General features: G+C 41.7%; 1 protein-coding gene across 1 annotated transcript in view; it reads right to left on the bottom strand.

The window, feature by feature from the left end:
* Positions 1-13,006, bottom strand: part of STX7 (syntaxin 7) — a 39,766-nt gene extending 26,760 nt beyond the window's left edge. The window contains exons 1-2 of the mRNA XM_004368917.2: positions 12,820-13,006; positions 5,807-5,961 (exon numbers count right to left, since the gene is read on the bottom strand). Of these exons, the coding sequence (XP_004368974.1) occupies positions 5,807-5,891 (85 nt within the window). The 5' untranslated portion in view covers positions 5,892-5,961; positions 12,820-13,006. The remainder of the gene's footprint in view (positions 1-5,806; positions 5,962-12,819) is intronic.
* Positions 13,007-15,994: the final 2,988 nt, after the last annotated feature.

Below are 15,994 nucleotides of genomic sequence, written 5' to 3'. Positions count from 1 at the left end.
AATGCCTACACCTTAGTTCTGGTCAATAACATAAGCAGATGTGAGTAAGATTCTGGGATGGAAGGAATAGATCCTTCCTCCTTATACCTGAAGCATGTATACTGTTTTCAAAGTTATTAGTGATCTCCAATTTGCTGAATCTGATTCTCTGCTTCTCTCTTACTCAGACTTTCAGCAGCATCAGACAAAGATGATGCCTTATTTATTTTTGAAACACTTTTTTTTGATTTCTGGAAATCTACCATATCCTGATTTTTCTTCTTATGTCACTGTTCACTCCTTCTCAGACTTTCTGTGCTGGTTTCTCCCTGTCTCTCCCAACAACTATATTTTCAATGCCTCAGCTCTCTTAACTCCACTCATTCTTTTGTGATTATTTTAGGGCTGTGGTTTTAAATACCATTTATACTCTGATGACACCCTGAAATCCAAATGTACATATCCAAACTAGATATTTGACATCTCCACTTACATGTCTAAAAGGCATCTCAAAACTTACTTGGCCAAAACAAAATTCTTCCCCCACTTTTCCTGAACCTTGGTCCTCCCTATCTCAGTACATGCTCACCACTGTCCACCTGGCTGCTCAAAGCAAAAAGCATGGTGCCATCCTTGACTCCTCTCTTTTTCTCCCAACCTACCTACATTCATCAGCAAGGCCTGCTGACTACACCTTGAAATACATCCATCACATGTCTCCAATTCTGCTGCTGCCAGCTGTGGGCAACATAAGACCTCAATGCTATTTACTGCCTTGCTCCTCCAAGAATAGCCAAAGAAAACAAGAATTACTCCAAATCAGAATATGGGATATTTCACACAGGTGGGCACAGTGGATCCTTTATAGAGCCATCTGTATTGTAACTGAGCTACTTTTCCCGCCAAAAATCACTGACATCACATTTAAATCACCCACGTAGAGTAATAACTGTTGGAAAGTTAATGATTAGATAAATATACACAGTATGGTCATTTGAAACCACCCTGTATTTCAGCAGTGTGTTCACACATTCCTGAAAAGAAAGCAGCCATAAGGAAGTAGACAGAACAAGGAAACTGTATTAACACACTCTCAGAGCTCAGGTAATGCCCAAAGGACCAACCACTGGGAGAAAGCTGACTAGAAGAATCCACGGTGTGTGATTAGCCAACATCGTCTCTCACCTATGTGTCCCCCTCCTGCTTCTCCTATTCCCCCAAAGTCTATTCTCCAAGCAGCAGCCACAGTAATCTTTTCAAAATGCAAATCTGATTGTGCCTCTCCCCAGCTTAAAACCTTCCAGTGGGTTCCCACTGCCTCTTAAAACTGAATCCAAACTCTCCACAGGGCCCAAAAGTCCCTATGTGGCCCACCTTGGTCTCCGTTCTAATCTCATCTCCTGACACTCCTTCTCTCAGGTGCTGTGTTCTAGGTACACAGGCTTTTTTCTTTTTCTTTTTCCAATTTTCTGAACACCCTAAGCTCTACACAGGTTTAAGATTTTTAATACTAGTTATTCTCCCATCTGAAATGCTCTGTCCCTGTATCTTCCCACCAGCAGAACTTTCTCATCCTCATTCAGGAGCTAAGGCAGGCTCCCCCAGAGTAATTCGCTCTCACATCACCCCCATTTTATTTTCTTCACAGGAAATCAGGTTGTTTATTAGTTGTGCTTACTGTTTCTTCTTACTACACTGTAGACTACATAAGAGCAGGGCCTTATGGATCTTGCTTACTGTTGTATTCCCAAAGTCTAGAACAGTACCTAGCAAAAAGTACCAAAAAAAAAAAATCTGAACGTAATGCCATCAGGTTGATTCCAACTCATAGCGACCCTACGGGGCAGAGCAGAACGGCCCCATAGTGTTTCCAAGGAGAAGCTGGTGAATTCAAACTGCCAACATTCTGGTTAGCAGCCAAGCTCTTAACCACTGCGTCAATGGGGCTCCAGTAAATTGTTTGTTTGAATAAATCAAGACAGATCTCAAAATTAAAAGTCAGAACCATTACGCCAATGCTTGAAACTCTTAATAATAGACCTGAGAAGTATCTGATCATCCTATGCCAGCCACTTTTAGTAATAGCGAACTCTCTCTTCCCAAAGCAGGCAATTCCATCCCTCAACAACTTGAGTTATTCAAAAGCCGTTCCTTTTCAAGGTGAAGTCTGATGCCTTGTAGCTTTTATTGATTTGTGGAGGCCTTTATGTTGGTAGTGCAAATAGTTAAGCACCTGGCTGCCAACCAAAAGGTTGGTGATTCGAGTTTGCCCAGAGGCAACTTGGAAGAAAGGGCCTGGTGATCTACTTCTGAAAAATTAGCTACTGAAAACCCTACAGAGCGCTGTTCTACTCTGACACACGTTGGGTCACCGTGAGTTGGAATCAACTTGATGGCAACTATTTGGAGTCCCTGTGTGGTGCAAATGGTTAATGCACTCAGCTGCTAGCAAAAACGCTGGAGATTTGAGTTCACCCAGAGGTACTTCAGAAGAAAGGCCTGGTGTTCTATTTCTAAAAAATCAGCTACTGAAAACCCTATGGAGCACAGTTCTACTCTGACACACACGGGGTCACCATGAGTTGGAACTGATTCGACAGCAACTGCTTTTACGTTCATGCAGAACATATTTCTTCTGTTTCACACATGACAGTGATTCAAGTATCTACAGAAGGTGATTGCACCTTCTCTTGGCTGAGTAGTCCCAGTCTTCTTAACAGCTCTTCATATGGACAGTTATGGGTCTTATCACCATCCTTCCACTACTCCACAACTGCCCTGGATCACAATGTAGTCTCACACTCAGTTATCATACTACACCATGAATATTCAACTCTGATCCAATTTAACCACTTCTTATCTGATTGGATCAACTGATCCCTTTCTCAGGGAGTGTGGCCTGATTTAAGTTAACCCTTACCCCCTTCCAGTTCATATTCATCCACAATCTCCAATCCATATGTGTTTCATACAACCAAGCGCTTTCTATCTCTATAATCTCAGGACAGTCATTCCAAAGAAGATGTCCCTCCACTAAAGACATCCTCTTCCAATCATGTTAGGCAAAGGGAAGGACAACAGACTACAGGCGAAGTCAGCACAACTGAACTAAACCAAAGCTAAGAAGTTTCCTCAATACAATCAAATACTTTGAAAGACAGAGTAGCAGGGGTAGGGGTCTGGGGACCACGCTTTCAGGGGACATCTAGGTCAACTGGCATAACAAAGCTTATTAAGAAAATGTTCTGCATCCTACTTTGGTGAGTGGCGTCTGGGGTCTTAAAAGCTTGCAAGCGGCCATCTAAGATGCATCAATTGGTCCCAGCCACTTGGAGTAAAGGACAACGAAGAACACCAAAGACACAAGGAAAGTATTGGCCCAAGAGACAGAATGGGCCACATAAACCAGAGACTTCATCAGCCTGAGACCAGAAGAACTAGATGGTGCGCGGCTACCACCAATGAACGTCCTGCAGGGAACACAACAGAGGGTCCCTGATGGATCAGTAGAATGATGGGATGCAGAACTCAAATTCTAGAAAGAAGACCAGACTTAATGGTCTGAGTAATACTGGAGGTGCCCCAGAAAGCATGGCTCCTGGTCTCTCTGTCACCCCAGAACAAAACAATTTCCGAGGCCAACTCTTCAGACAAGGATTGGACTGGACTGTGGGACATAAAGTGATACCCAAGAGGAGTGTGCCTCTTAGCTCAAGTAAATACAAGAGACCAAAGGGGCAGCTTCTGTCCGGAGGTGAGATAGGAAGGCAGAGAGGGTTAGGAGCTGGTTGAATGGACATGGGGAATCAGGGACGGAAAGGAGAAGTGTGCTGTCGCAGAATGGGGTGAGCAATTAGGGTCACATAACAATGTATGTATAAAATTTTGTATGGGAGACTAAGTAGAAATGTAAACTTCATATAGACTACAACAACTAAAAAAATAAAAGAAAAAAAGACATTCTCTTCCTTGAATGCCTGATACAGTTGACCCTTCCCAACATGGGATAACTGCCCTACTTTCTGGAGGAAGACCTCTTGGCCTCCTTTCTTGAATAAAGTTCCTGACTTTCTACACATGTAAATTAAAATTATAGGCGCCCTTAATTTTCACCCAGGTAGCCAGATTCACTTGAGGCAGACCAGGGACATGTCTAGCCACCAGCAAGGAAGCCATAAAAAGTAGAGGTTCTTTGGCTGCTCTCATCAGAACAGATTTGAAGCCACAAGAGCAAGGGGGAGCCAGTGCTGGTGCCCTGGGACAAACGGGAACAATCCCTGATGACGTACCATCCCCACAATGCCAGCTGTGGGCAACATGAGACCTTCATGCTATTCACTGCCTTGCTCCTCTAAGAATAGCCAAAGAACAAGATTACCTCAAATAAGAATATGGGATATTTTATACAGTTGTGCACAGCGGCAACTTTTTAGAGCTATCTGTATTCTAACTGAACTCTTTTTCCCTCCAAAAATCACTGACATCACATCTAAATCATCCAGGTAGAGTAATAACTGTTGGGAAGTTAATGATTAGATGAATATACATAATATGGTCATTTGAAACCACCCTGTATTTCAGCAGTGTGTTCTCACATTTCTGTAAAGAAAGTAATCATAAGGACTGAAGTAGACTGAAGAAGGAAACTGTATTAACATATTCTCAGAGTTCAGGTAATGCCCAAAGGACCAAACACTGGGAGGAAGCTGATTAGAATAATCTACGGTGTGTGATTAGCTGTGATTAGGAACAAAAAAATCTAAAACTGCTACACTGATTTTTTTTTTTCTTTTTTATCCTTACATATATTTAAGAGTAATATTTTCTAACAAAATAAGAAATGTCACATTGGATCATTCTACTGGTACTTTGTCTCTGACAGATGCAGCAAATGTAATTTGTGCTAAATAAAGGTAGTTATCTTTTATAATATCTGCTTCAATAGTTAAAATGTTTCTCCTCAAGGGAAGACTGACGAGTCCAAAGGACTAATAGACGACAACTACCATGGCCTCCACCAGACTGAGTCCAGTAAAACAAGATGGTGCCTGGCTACCACCACTGACTGCTCTGACAGGGATCACAACAGAGGGTCCCGGACAGAGCTGGAGAAAAATGTAGAACAAAATTCTAAGTCTAAAAGACCAGACTTACTGGCCTGACAGAGACTGGAGAAACACCGAGAGTATGGCCCCCGGACACCCTTTTAGCTCGGTAATGAAGTCACTCCCAAGGTTCACCCGTCAGCCAAAGATTAGACAGCCCCATAAAACAAAACGAGACTAATGGTGCATAACAGCCCAGGGACAAGGACTGGAAGGCAGGAGGGGACAGAAAAGCTGGTAATAGGGAACCCAAGGTTGAGAAGTGTTGACATGTCGTGGGGTTGTTAACCATTGTCATAAAACAATATGTGTACTAACTGTTTAATGAGAAACTATTTGTTCTGTAAACCTTCATCTAAAGTACAATTAAAAAAAAAGTTTCTCCTTCAGTTCTTCCCTGCTCCTTAATAATGTATCATGTATTTGCCCTTTACAAAATTAACCTGAACTATATCCAATCAGACTTTATTTTTAATAACTATATATCCTTTAAGGTCTTGGTAGTGTGCTGCAGTTCCAAATCTATGGCATTTAATCAACAAGTCACATTAATCTCATCTAGAACCAAATGGTTTTAAAGCAAATCTAAGTGCCTATCCTTTCCGATCTTTATTTCATTAATGAAATAATATATCATGTGCTGGCATTGGCATGCTATATGAACCTCCACCAAATTCAGTTCAATTAAGAATCAAATTAAGTCAATTTAAAAATCAACTCACAACACTGTGTGATCTTCTGGATGTTGGAAGAGATGCGCTGGGCCAGAAGGGCGGGGTCACCACCGATTCCTGGAGTGTAAGACATGGCTGATTTGCTTAGTCACTAATTTCATCAGATGTTGGTGGGCTGTCCAGATAGTTTTCCAAGCAGTCACCTAAACAACATAAAAGTCACATAACTGTATTTTCAAAGTTATTGGCTTATATTTTCCACGTTATCAATCTGAGAGGTTACAAGTATAAACTTCATTAATTTAACAGGAAAATCTAGCAAAGGTACACACCAAACAACAAAACTCTCATGTCTAGGGGAAAAACTTGGTCTTCAAAGGACAGACTCATGTTAAACATGTTTAGCAATTAAAATAAGGTTCAAATTGCATATTCCCTTTGAAAATTTCCTTCATCTCTCTAAGGCAGAGTTATTAGGTCCCTTTTGTGTATATCATTTTAATTGTTTATATATTTTCTCCTTAACTAAACTGTAAGCAACTATGAAGCAAGGTCTTTCTTTTCCCACCATTTAGGCCACTTCCTGGCACAGAACAGGCATTTACGTATCTGTTCAACAAATACAGACTTTAGGCTATCCCTAGAAATGTCATTACATGTAATTTAACACACACAGGAAGAGCTCAGAAACATATGACTAACCGATTGCTGTCGAGTCGACCCCAACTCATAGCGACCCTATAGGACAGAGACAAACTGCCCCATAGAGTTTCCAAGGAGCACCTGGTGGATTCAAACTGTTGACCTTTTGGTTAGCAGCCATAGCACTTAACCACTACGCCACCAGGGTTTCCCATGTGACTAATGGATCTCTAATATTAATGGAAAAAAAATGTCGAATTTGAGATAGCAGAGCCAACTACCGAGAAGAGAAAGATGTCCTATAAAATGTTCATCACACCTTCCCAACAGAGCAAAGAGAACAAACAGCTCTTCCCTTCCAGAGGCCAGCATCTTAGGACAGGAAGCAAAGCTGCGATACTGCTAGAGGACGGAAGTAAAATGAAGTTCTTTTCTTCTTCGATCCACACTACACCACTCAGGGTTTGGAAAGAAGGCCCAAAAAGGGGTCCCTGCATACAAGACTGTGAACAGCAAAGAATTTCAACTACCCCTGCACCCATCTTTTCACTGACTATGCATTGGAATGCCGCAAAGTCAAGGGCAGTCAATTTCTAAGCCAACTCTCTACTAAGAGCTTGCTACATGCTTAGCATTCAACTAAGTACTTGAGAGATAAAAATAAACAAAAACAAAGATAAAGTATCTGCTAAAATCAAGTGTGTAATTTAGAAGAAAGGATAAAGTTAACAGTGTAAAACAGCAAAAAACAATACAAAGCAGTATCATGTTAAGTACTAGGCAAAAATTGTCTAGAAAGGATTATGCAATAGACATACTTGTGTATGGCTGGTATGAGAACAACAAAGGTAAAGACATGAAGACTGGAGTGGATAGACCCAGAACATGTGGAAAGGGCAAATGCAGTGGGGTATTTACCAAAGGAAGGTGAGGGCCCTTGTTAACCCTGGACCAGATGATTCATTGTTGAGACAAGGGTGAGACAATACAGAAAGCGAAAGAGGGGAATGACCTAACACTCACTGCACATCCGTGAAGTGATAAACTTTCCACAGATTATCTTTTAATTTTCACAATGTTTCTCTTAAAGTAGGTAGTGCTATCCTTGTTTTAATGACGAGCAAGCTGTGGCTTATAAAGATGAAGTAACTGGCCCAAGAAAACTCAACAAGCACAAGGCAGTGGTGGGATTCAATCTCATTATTCTGATTACAAAGCTACTCATCCTTGCTACCACACAAAACTAATGTCACAGAAAAGGGACGGCACTGGTTACCAGGTTTAGTTAGAATGTTGCAGTAAGATGTCACTGTAGGTTTCTGGTAGAGGAGAAGAGGCCACAATGAGATACACGTGTCTTTGTTCTCAAAAGGAAGCTGCTGGTGGAAAAGTACAACAGCTGAACTGTTGAGTCTGGTGGAACAGTACAGGTTCCATGCCTGAAACTGGTGCAAAATGAAATGTGCCTGGCCACCTTTGAAGTCCTGGAAGCTTTTAGATGCTTTCCATTACTCTGCATTGTTCCATACTATCGGTTTATCTACTCTGGGCCCATCAGCCTCCCTAAATGCTGGAGGTAGACTCAAACAATTTAACAAAAGGGTAAATTTAAACCTCAACTCAGAGAGCTGAAGTGCTACAGCAGGCAGCAAGAATAAATTTTGTTCCAAGTAGCCTTGGACTTGGGCCAGCAAGAAACCTGAAGAGCTGGGACCCAGACAGAATAAGACCAGATCTAGGGATTCAATGAGACCAACAACATCCTGAGCATCCTCCAAAGCACCAATTGGACCTCTAAGTTCTGTACTTTTTTTTTTTTTTTAAATAAGAGCTTCGTTGAGATATAGTTCACATACTAGACACTTTATCCATTTAGTGGATAAGTCAATGGTTTTTTAAATATATTTAGAGTTGTGCAACATCATACACAGAGAAAAGATTGAAGTTGTCAAAGATTTCAATTTACTTGGATTCACAATCAAGGTCCATGAAACAAGCAGTCACGAAATCACATGACATATTGCACTGGGCAAATCTGCTGCAAAAGACCTTTTTAGAGTGTTAAAAAGCGAAGATGTCACCTTAAGGACTAAGGTGCACCTGACCCAAGCCATGGTATTTTCAATCACCTCATGTGCATGTAAAAGCTGGACAATGAATAAGGAAGACCAAAGAAGAATTGATGCCTTTGAATTATGGTGCTGGTTAAGAATACTGAATATACAATGGACTGCCAGAAGAATGAACAAATCTGTCTTGGAAGCAGTACAGCCAGAATACTCCTTAGAAGTGAGGGTGGCAAGACTTCGTCTCACGTATTTGGGCATGTTATCAGGAGGGACCAGTTCTTGGAGAAGGACATCAGGCTTGGTAAAGGAGAGCATCAGCAAAAGAGAGGAAGACCCTCAACGAGATGGACTGACCCAGTAGCTACAACAATGGGCTCAAACATAGCAACGATTGTGAGGATGGCACAGGACTGGGCAGTGTTTTGTCCTGTTGGCCACTACGAGTTGGAATTAACTGAAGGGTACCTAACAAAAACAAAGCAACCATTACCAAAACCAGTTTCAGAACATTTTCATCATGTCAAAAAGAAACCCTGTACCCATTTACAGTCACTCTCCACTTCCCTCAAGCCTCTCCGGCCCAAGGCAACCACTAATTTACTTAATGTCTTTATAGGTTTTCCTATTCTGGACTTTTCACATAAATGCAATTATACAATATGTGATCTTTTGTGACTGGCTTCCTTATTTTAGCATGTTTTCAAGGTCCATCCATGTTATAGTATGCATCATTACTTCATTCTTTTTTATTGCCAAATAAATTTCCACTGTATGATATATCACATTTTAATTCACCTATTCATCAGTTGATAGACATTTGGGTTGATAGCACTTTTTGGTTATTATGAATAATGCTGCTATAAACATTCCTGTACAAGTTTTTATGTAGACATACACAAATGGAACATGTTCTCATTTCTCTTGGGTATAAACCTAGGAGAAGAATTGCTGGGTCATACGGGTAACTCTAAGTTTAATCTTTTGAGGAACTGTCAGACAGTTTTCCAAAGCTGCACCATTTTACATTCCCACCAGAAATATGAGAGTTCCAATTTCTCTACATCCTTGCCAACACCTGTTATTTATTTTTATTATAGTTATCCTAAAAAATAAAAACCAAAGCCGTTGTCATCGAGTCAATTCCAACTCATAGTGACTCAATAGGACATAGGAGAACTGTCCCATAGGGTTTCCAAGGAGTGGCTAGTGGATTCAAAGAGCTGACCTTTTGGTTAGCAGCCACAGCTCTTAACAACTGTGCCACCAGGGCTCCATCGTGTCCTGGCGGATATGAAATGGAATTCTGTTTTGGTTTTGATTTGCATTTCTTTGATGGCTAATGATGCTGAGCATCTTTTCAAGTGCTTTTTGGCCATCTGTATGCTTCTTTGGAGAAATGTCTATTCCGATCCTGTGTACATTTTTTAGGTAGGCTGTCTTTTCATCATTGAGCGGTATGAGTTCTTTACATATTCTAGATACAAGTCCCTTAGCAGATACGGTATTTTCAAATATTTCCTCCCATTTTGTGGGTTGTCTTTTAATTTTCTTGATTCTATCCATTGACGCAAAAAAGTTTTTAATTTTGATGAGGTCCAATTTATCAATATTTTTCTTTTGTTACTTGTGCTTTTGGTGTTATTTAACACGTCTTTGCCTAGCCCAGGGTCACAAAGATTTACTCCTATACTTTATTCTATGAGTTTTAGCTCTTGCATTTAAATCTATGATTCATTTTGAGTTAATGTTTGTGTACAGTGTAAGGTCCACACACCTGCTGATTTTAAGTCTATTTCTTTCTCAGCTCATCTATGCAACTTTGTCCATAGGACACCAATAATAAGTCCTTTGGGGGTAAAGGCCTGTGAATTTGATTTTTTTTTTTTAATCCATTAAATGGCAGGATGTAAGACAATTTTCTCTTGGCTCAACGATATCTTCCTTTCTTGTTCTCCACGATTAACAAGATTATCTGGAAAAACTGGCTTACAGCCAACATAAACACACTGAATGAGGAAATGTTCCTTTCTCTTATTTATGTACCATTTGTGCCACGCAGGGATTGACTCCATGTGCTCTCTTAGGGGGGCTCCTCTACCCACATGACTCCATTAGAAGTTATACCCTTAATGAGCCTCGGATCCACATCTCCAAGTCATACTCTTAACTCTCCAGTGTCTACATGTCTTTGAGGCTACAGGAACTCATCAATTGTCTTTTCAGCTGCCAGTGGAAATTCTATGCCAACTGGACTCCCTAGTTTGGGCAAGACCCTTAGCATTTGGGCCTGTAGCCAGGATCAAAATGAGATCATGCACGTCCAGGGACCAAGTGCTGTTCCACCCTACACAGAAGAAAAGTATGATCTGCTCTTGCCCCTGCATGTTCAGCACTAACACAAGACCATGACAACTTCACCTGCTTCAGGACCACACGACCACATAACTATCTGAGGCCCCTTTCTCTCTCATAGAGAGAGTAAAATCACTGAACCCTGCCAAGTCAAGCATAGTACTGTAGTATTTCACTTAACCCTCAAAACTCATGCAAGTTTAGCCTGAGCCTTCTCACTGTTTTCTTTAAAATCTCCTCCTCTCTCTCTTTAGAGAATCAACCAATTAGCATTTACTAAGCACCTATATATTATTAAGTGCCTATATATTAAACACTGGTGCAGGACTGGGCAGTGTTTCATTTCATTGTACGTGGGGTTGCCATGAGTTGGGAGCTGACTCGACTGTGGCTAAAAACAATATAAGATATGATCCTTTCCCTCAAAGGACCTATAATCTAGTTAGGACATAAATGAAATACTTGTAATAATCACAGAAATATACAAGATCTAATAAGGTGGTATAGATCCTCAGTGAATCTGAGGGTGATAATTCCACCAAATTCTTTTAGCTCAGTTTCTCTATCACTCAACTATTATATTCTTCGGTTTTAGTTCAAAATACCATGGATTATTTTTTACCTTTCCATACACTGTCATATTAAATGGAATCACAGCAGACTTTACTCAGACTTACTGAAGGTGTTTTATGATTTATTTTTCAATCACCGGCACTCAGCTCAAGTTTGGGAGCATAACCAAAACTAAGGCATTTCTCTTTATTTTGAATTTACAGGGTTGACTTTGTTATGGGGAAAAGCAGAAATAAAACATCTGAAGAAAAAAAGATGATGCAGACGTTAATGACTTAATATGGTATCACATTAACTTCTACAGAAACTTTGAAACTAGAGCGTAATTCTTAACTAGTCACAAGTTGGAAGCAAACTTCTAAAAGTGGCCTGCAAAGCCACCTGTCACAAGACACAGTTTAACACTGTTATTATCAGTCTGCCCAGGTGCAGCTCAGGCTCCCTCAGAGCCGAAGAAATGTCTATCTACATTACTAAACAGCACAGCATTTCATAATTACGTGCTTTTCTTCCAGATTCTGTGCAAGTTTTATATAAACAGAAAAGACACAATGACCTGAAGCAAACAAAAATTAATGTAAATATATGAATCAAGCAAATGTAAGAAATCTGAGAGAAAAAATATAGCATTTGACCAGAAAGGCAAAGTCCTTTTTTCTTTCTGGGGTGGGTGGCTGGGTGTGTGTGTGGGAGTGTGTGTGTGTGTGTGTGTGATTTTAAAGAAAGTAAGCAACCTAGAAGACAAGGGTGGTGGGGGGAGTCCTGGGATATTTTATATATTTTTAAAGGTCTTTGTGTAAATCAGCTAAAGACAAGTATTAAGGTCAAAGAAAGTTGAAGTGTCAACCAATGTCATCAAACCAAATAACAAACCAAATACAACGAGCTTCTTGAATAAACGTACATCGTTCGGTTACTATAACCATATATTTTTCAGTTCCTCTCTATTCAGGAAAAGAACTTTAATGTGTGTTTATTAAATCCGTGAGATAAAAAGAGGAAGAGGCCCATACATTTCGAAGAGGCACAAGTGTAGGTCTAGACTGTCCCTTGATGCCGGGGCTCTGGCGCGCTGCTCCGCACCCAACCCGCCAGTGCGCCTCGGCCCGCGAGGCCCAGGGGCGGCGGCCCGGATGCAGCGAAGAGCCGCGGGCGCCAGGCTGGCCGGACCGGCCAGGGCCGTCGCTGCCCTCCCCGCAGCCCCGGCCTCACGCGCCAGGAATGTGGGCCGCCCCGGGCAGGGGGGCGTGGGCAGGAGCGGGCGCTCCCGGAGCCGGGGCCCTACCCTTCGCGATCTGCCGCTGCAGAGCGCAGGGCGGCGGCCACCTGACAATGCTCACAAACAAGGAGGCACGGAAACCGCAGCAAAGGCACCGCGGCTTCGGCACACCAGGCCAGGGGGCCCCCTCCCGGGAGTCGTCTTACCCCGATCTCCTCTGCTTCCTCCTCCTCCAGCCACGGTCACCCACCGGCCAGAGACCCAGCTACAATTTTCAGCTGATGGGCGGTGGCGCTGGGAAGTCCAGTGCGCATGTCTGCAGCTCAGCCCAGGGAAGGAGGCGGGGCTCGCTTCTCCCCCATTGGCCCGCGGAGCTGAGTGACAGCATCCGTCTCCCGCCCCCTCGGTCTGAGCTAAGGAATCGGGGTAGCAGCAAAACTGGCGGGGAGGTGTTTCATTTGGCCTGCCATACCCATGGTGAACGCCTTAGCCTGCGTGCAAAAAAGAAGGGGAGGACATGGAGGGCAGCTGTCTTCTTTAATGGGTGAAGCTAGCCTTCCTAGACACGTGTCTTCACCACGCCCCATCAGCTCATACATGTCTTGTTTCCTAACCCTTAACTCTGCAGTAGTCGGTATTCACAGCTCCGTGAAGGCGTAGGAACACAATACACGAACCTAGCAGGAATAATGAAAGAATAAGTGAAGAGTCACCTCAGTGTGCGCAGTTAGTAGTCAAATTTTCATTGTACAGACAAGCCATTCGAAGCATTCTTGAAGGTCAGGGCACAGTTTTCATAGGTTTGAAAAGAGCTGAGAACGTTCTAAGGACAAATATCCAAACATAATTGTTAGATGAAATGCATCAATTGCTTTAGGTGAAAAAGATAATTCATTAAATTAATTAGAAGATAAATTGGCTTGGCCTTTCTCTATATTAAGGCAATGATATTTTCTGAAAGGATTATCAGGATATGTGACATTAAAAGTCCAGATTTAGGGAGTGGGGGGTGGGAGGCAGAATACTTTGAATTGGGACTACCTGAGAAAATTCTAGATCGTTGGTGTTTGTTGTTGTTGTTAGTTGCCATGGAGTCTATTCCAACTCATGGCGACCGGTAACCTAAAGGTTGGCGGTTTGAATACACCCATTGGTACCACAGAAGAAAAGGCCTGGTGATCTGCATAAAAATTATAGCCAAGAAAACACTATGGAGCAGTTCTACTCTGTAACACATGGGTTTGCTGTGTTTGGTGTTATACATACCAAAAAAAAAAACAAAACAAAAAACAACAACCAAACCAGTTGCTCTCAAGTTGATTTGGACTCATGGTGACCCCATGCGTGCAGAGTAGAACTGCATTCCATAGGGTTGTTGAAGCTGTGACCTTGGGCCTGTCTGTCTGAGTGCCTCTGGGTAGGTTTGAACCACCAACCTTTCTGTTAGTTGTCAAACCCTTAAGCCTTTGCACCATCCAGGGACTCCATGTTATACATATAAGCATATGTAAATGAGTAAGGTCAGTCCGGGCTAAGAAACCAAGTATCTCTCAGTCTATTTCTCATTTTCTCATCTTGACAGAGAAATGGGTACAAGAAATATTTTTTTCTCTCATCTTTAGTAAAGAAAACTACAGTGTAAGTGTGATGATAAGCAGCAACTTACATATTGCCTCAATGAGGTGGGGGCAATAGGCAGAGGTGGGGGCAATAGAGAGAGGGGGTCATGCTGGTTAAGGAGAAAGTATACACCCCTTCCAAAGGGGCAGCATGATTCAAGTAGAACCAACTACAGCCTTTCAGCAATATTAGACTAATATTGTCAAATTATCTGATTTTGCAAAAGGTAACAATGGAAATTCAGATTTTTATGTGAAATCTCTCCTTCTTCCAATATTCCTAATTTTGATAAAACAAAATATGTGTGTTTCAACCTCTATGTTGTTGTTAGCTGACATCAAGTTGGCTCCAATTCATGGTAACCGTACGTATAACAGAGAAAAACATTGCCAGATCCTGCACCCTCTTCACGATCATTGGTATCTTTGAGTCCAGTAGGACAATATTTTGTTCTGATCTATACAGTTTTCACTGGCTAATTTTCAGAAGCAGATCACCAGGCCTTTCTTCCTAGACTGTCTTAGTCTGGAAGCTCCACTGAAACCTGTCCACCACTGGTGACCCTACTGGTATTTGAAATACTAGTAGCATAGTTTCTAGCATCATAGCAACAAGCAGGCCACCACAGTACAACAAACTGAGAGACTGGTGATCAACCTCTATAATGGGCAATCACATCAATCATAGAGTATTAAAGCTGGAAAGAACCTTACAGAAAATCTGGCTCGACTTCCTCTTTTCACAGACGAGAGAAACTAAAACCCAAAGAAACTTAATCAAAGTCACACAGATAATTTTGAGCAGCACAGGTCCAGATAAACTGCTTCAAAATCTAGAGTTCTTAGTATCATCATCCATTCAGCAAATATTCACTGAGAGCCTGCCAGGTGTCAGGCACTGCGGATATTGTGATGAGTAGGATATAGTATTTTCCCTTAAGGAGCTCAGGGAGTGAGATCCTTCCCCAGACTTTGTAAGAGGTGATGTGATAGAGATTTGTACAAAGCACAGTTGGAGCCCAGAGATGGGGATGCCTACTGTTGGTCCATAGAAGTTTCCAAAAAAGAAGTGTTAGCAGAATCTTGAAAAATGTGTAAAATTCACCAGGAAGACAAGAAGGGAAAGGACATCCAGACAAAAGGAAGAGCACATAGACATTCATGAAATCATAGGTAATCATAAACTTTTAGGGATCTGTATATAAGTTTATTATTATGGAGCCTTGGTGGTGCAGTGGTTAAGCATTCAGCTGCTAACCAAAAGGTCGGCAGTTCAAATCCACCAGCTGGCGGCTCCTTGGAAGCCTTATGGGGCAGTTCTACTCTGTTGTATAAGGTCGCTGTGAGTTGGAATCGACTTGATGGCAACGAGTTTGTTTTTTGGCATAGCAGATTATGTCTTAGTTATCTAGTGCTGCCGTAACAAAAAATACCACAAGTGGGGTGACTTTAAAGAACAGAAATTTATTTTCTCATGGTTTTGGAGGCTAGAAACCAAAATCAGGGTATCTGCTCTAAGGGAGAGTCCTTCCTCATCGGTAGTCCTGGGCATTCCTTGGCATTCCTTGGTTTGTAGACAATTTTTTGCATGATCTCTTCCTCCTGTGTGTCTGTGTCCATTCTGCTCTTTTTATAAAACACCTCTCAGAAGTGATTAGATTTAGGACTCATCCTATTCTGGTATGACTTCATTATCACAATAAAAGAAAAACCCCATTTCCAAACTGGGCCTTACTTACAGGTACAGGGGTTAGGATTTCAA

The sequence above is a fragment of the Trichechus manatus genome, unplaced genomic scaffold (assembly GCF_000243295.1).
Source record: "Trichechus manatus latirostris isolate Lorelei unplaced genomic scaffold, TriManLat1.0 scaffold00002, whole genome shotgun sequence".
NCBI lineage: Eukaryota > Metazoa > Chordata > Mammalia > Sirenia > Trichechidae > Trichechus > Trichechus manatus.
Note: the sequence above shows the minus strand (reverse complement) of the source record. Positions and strands in the feature narration are given on the sequence as shown.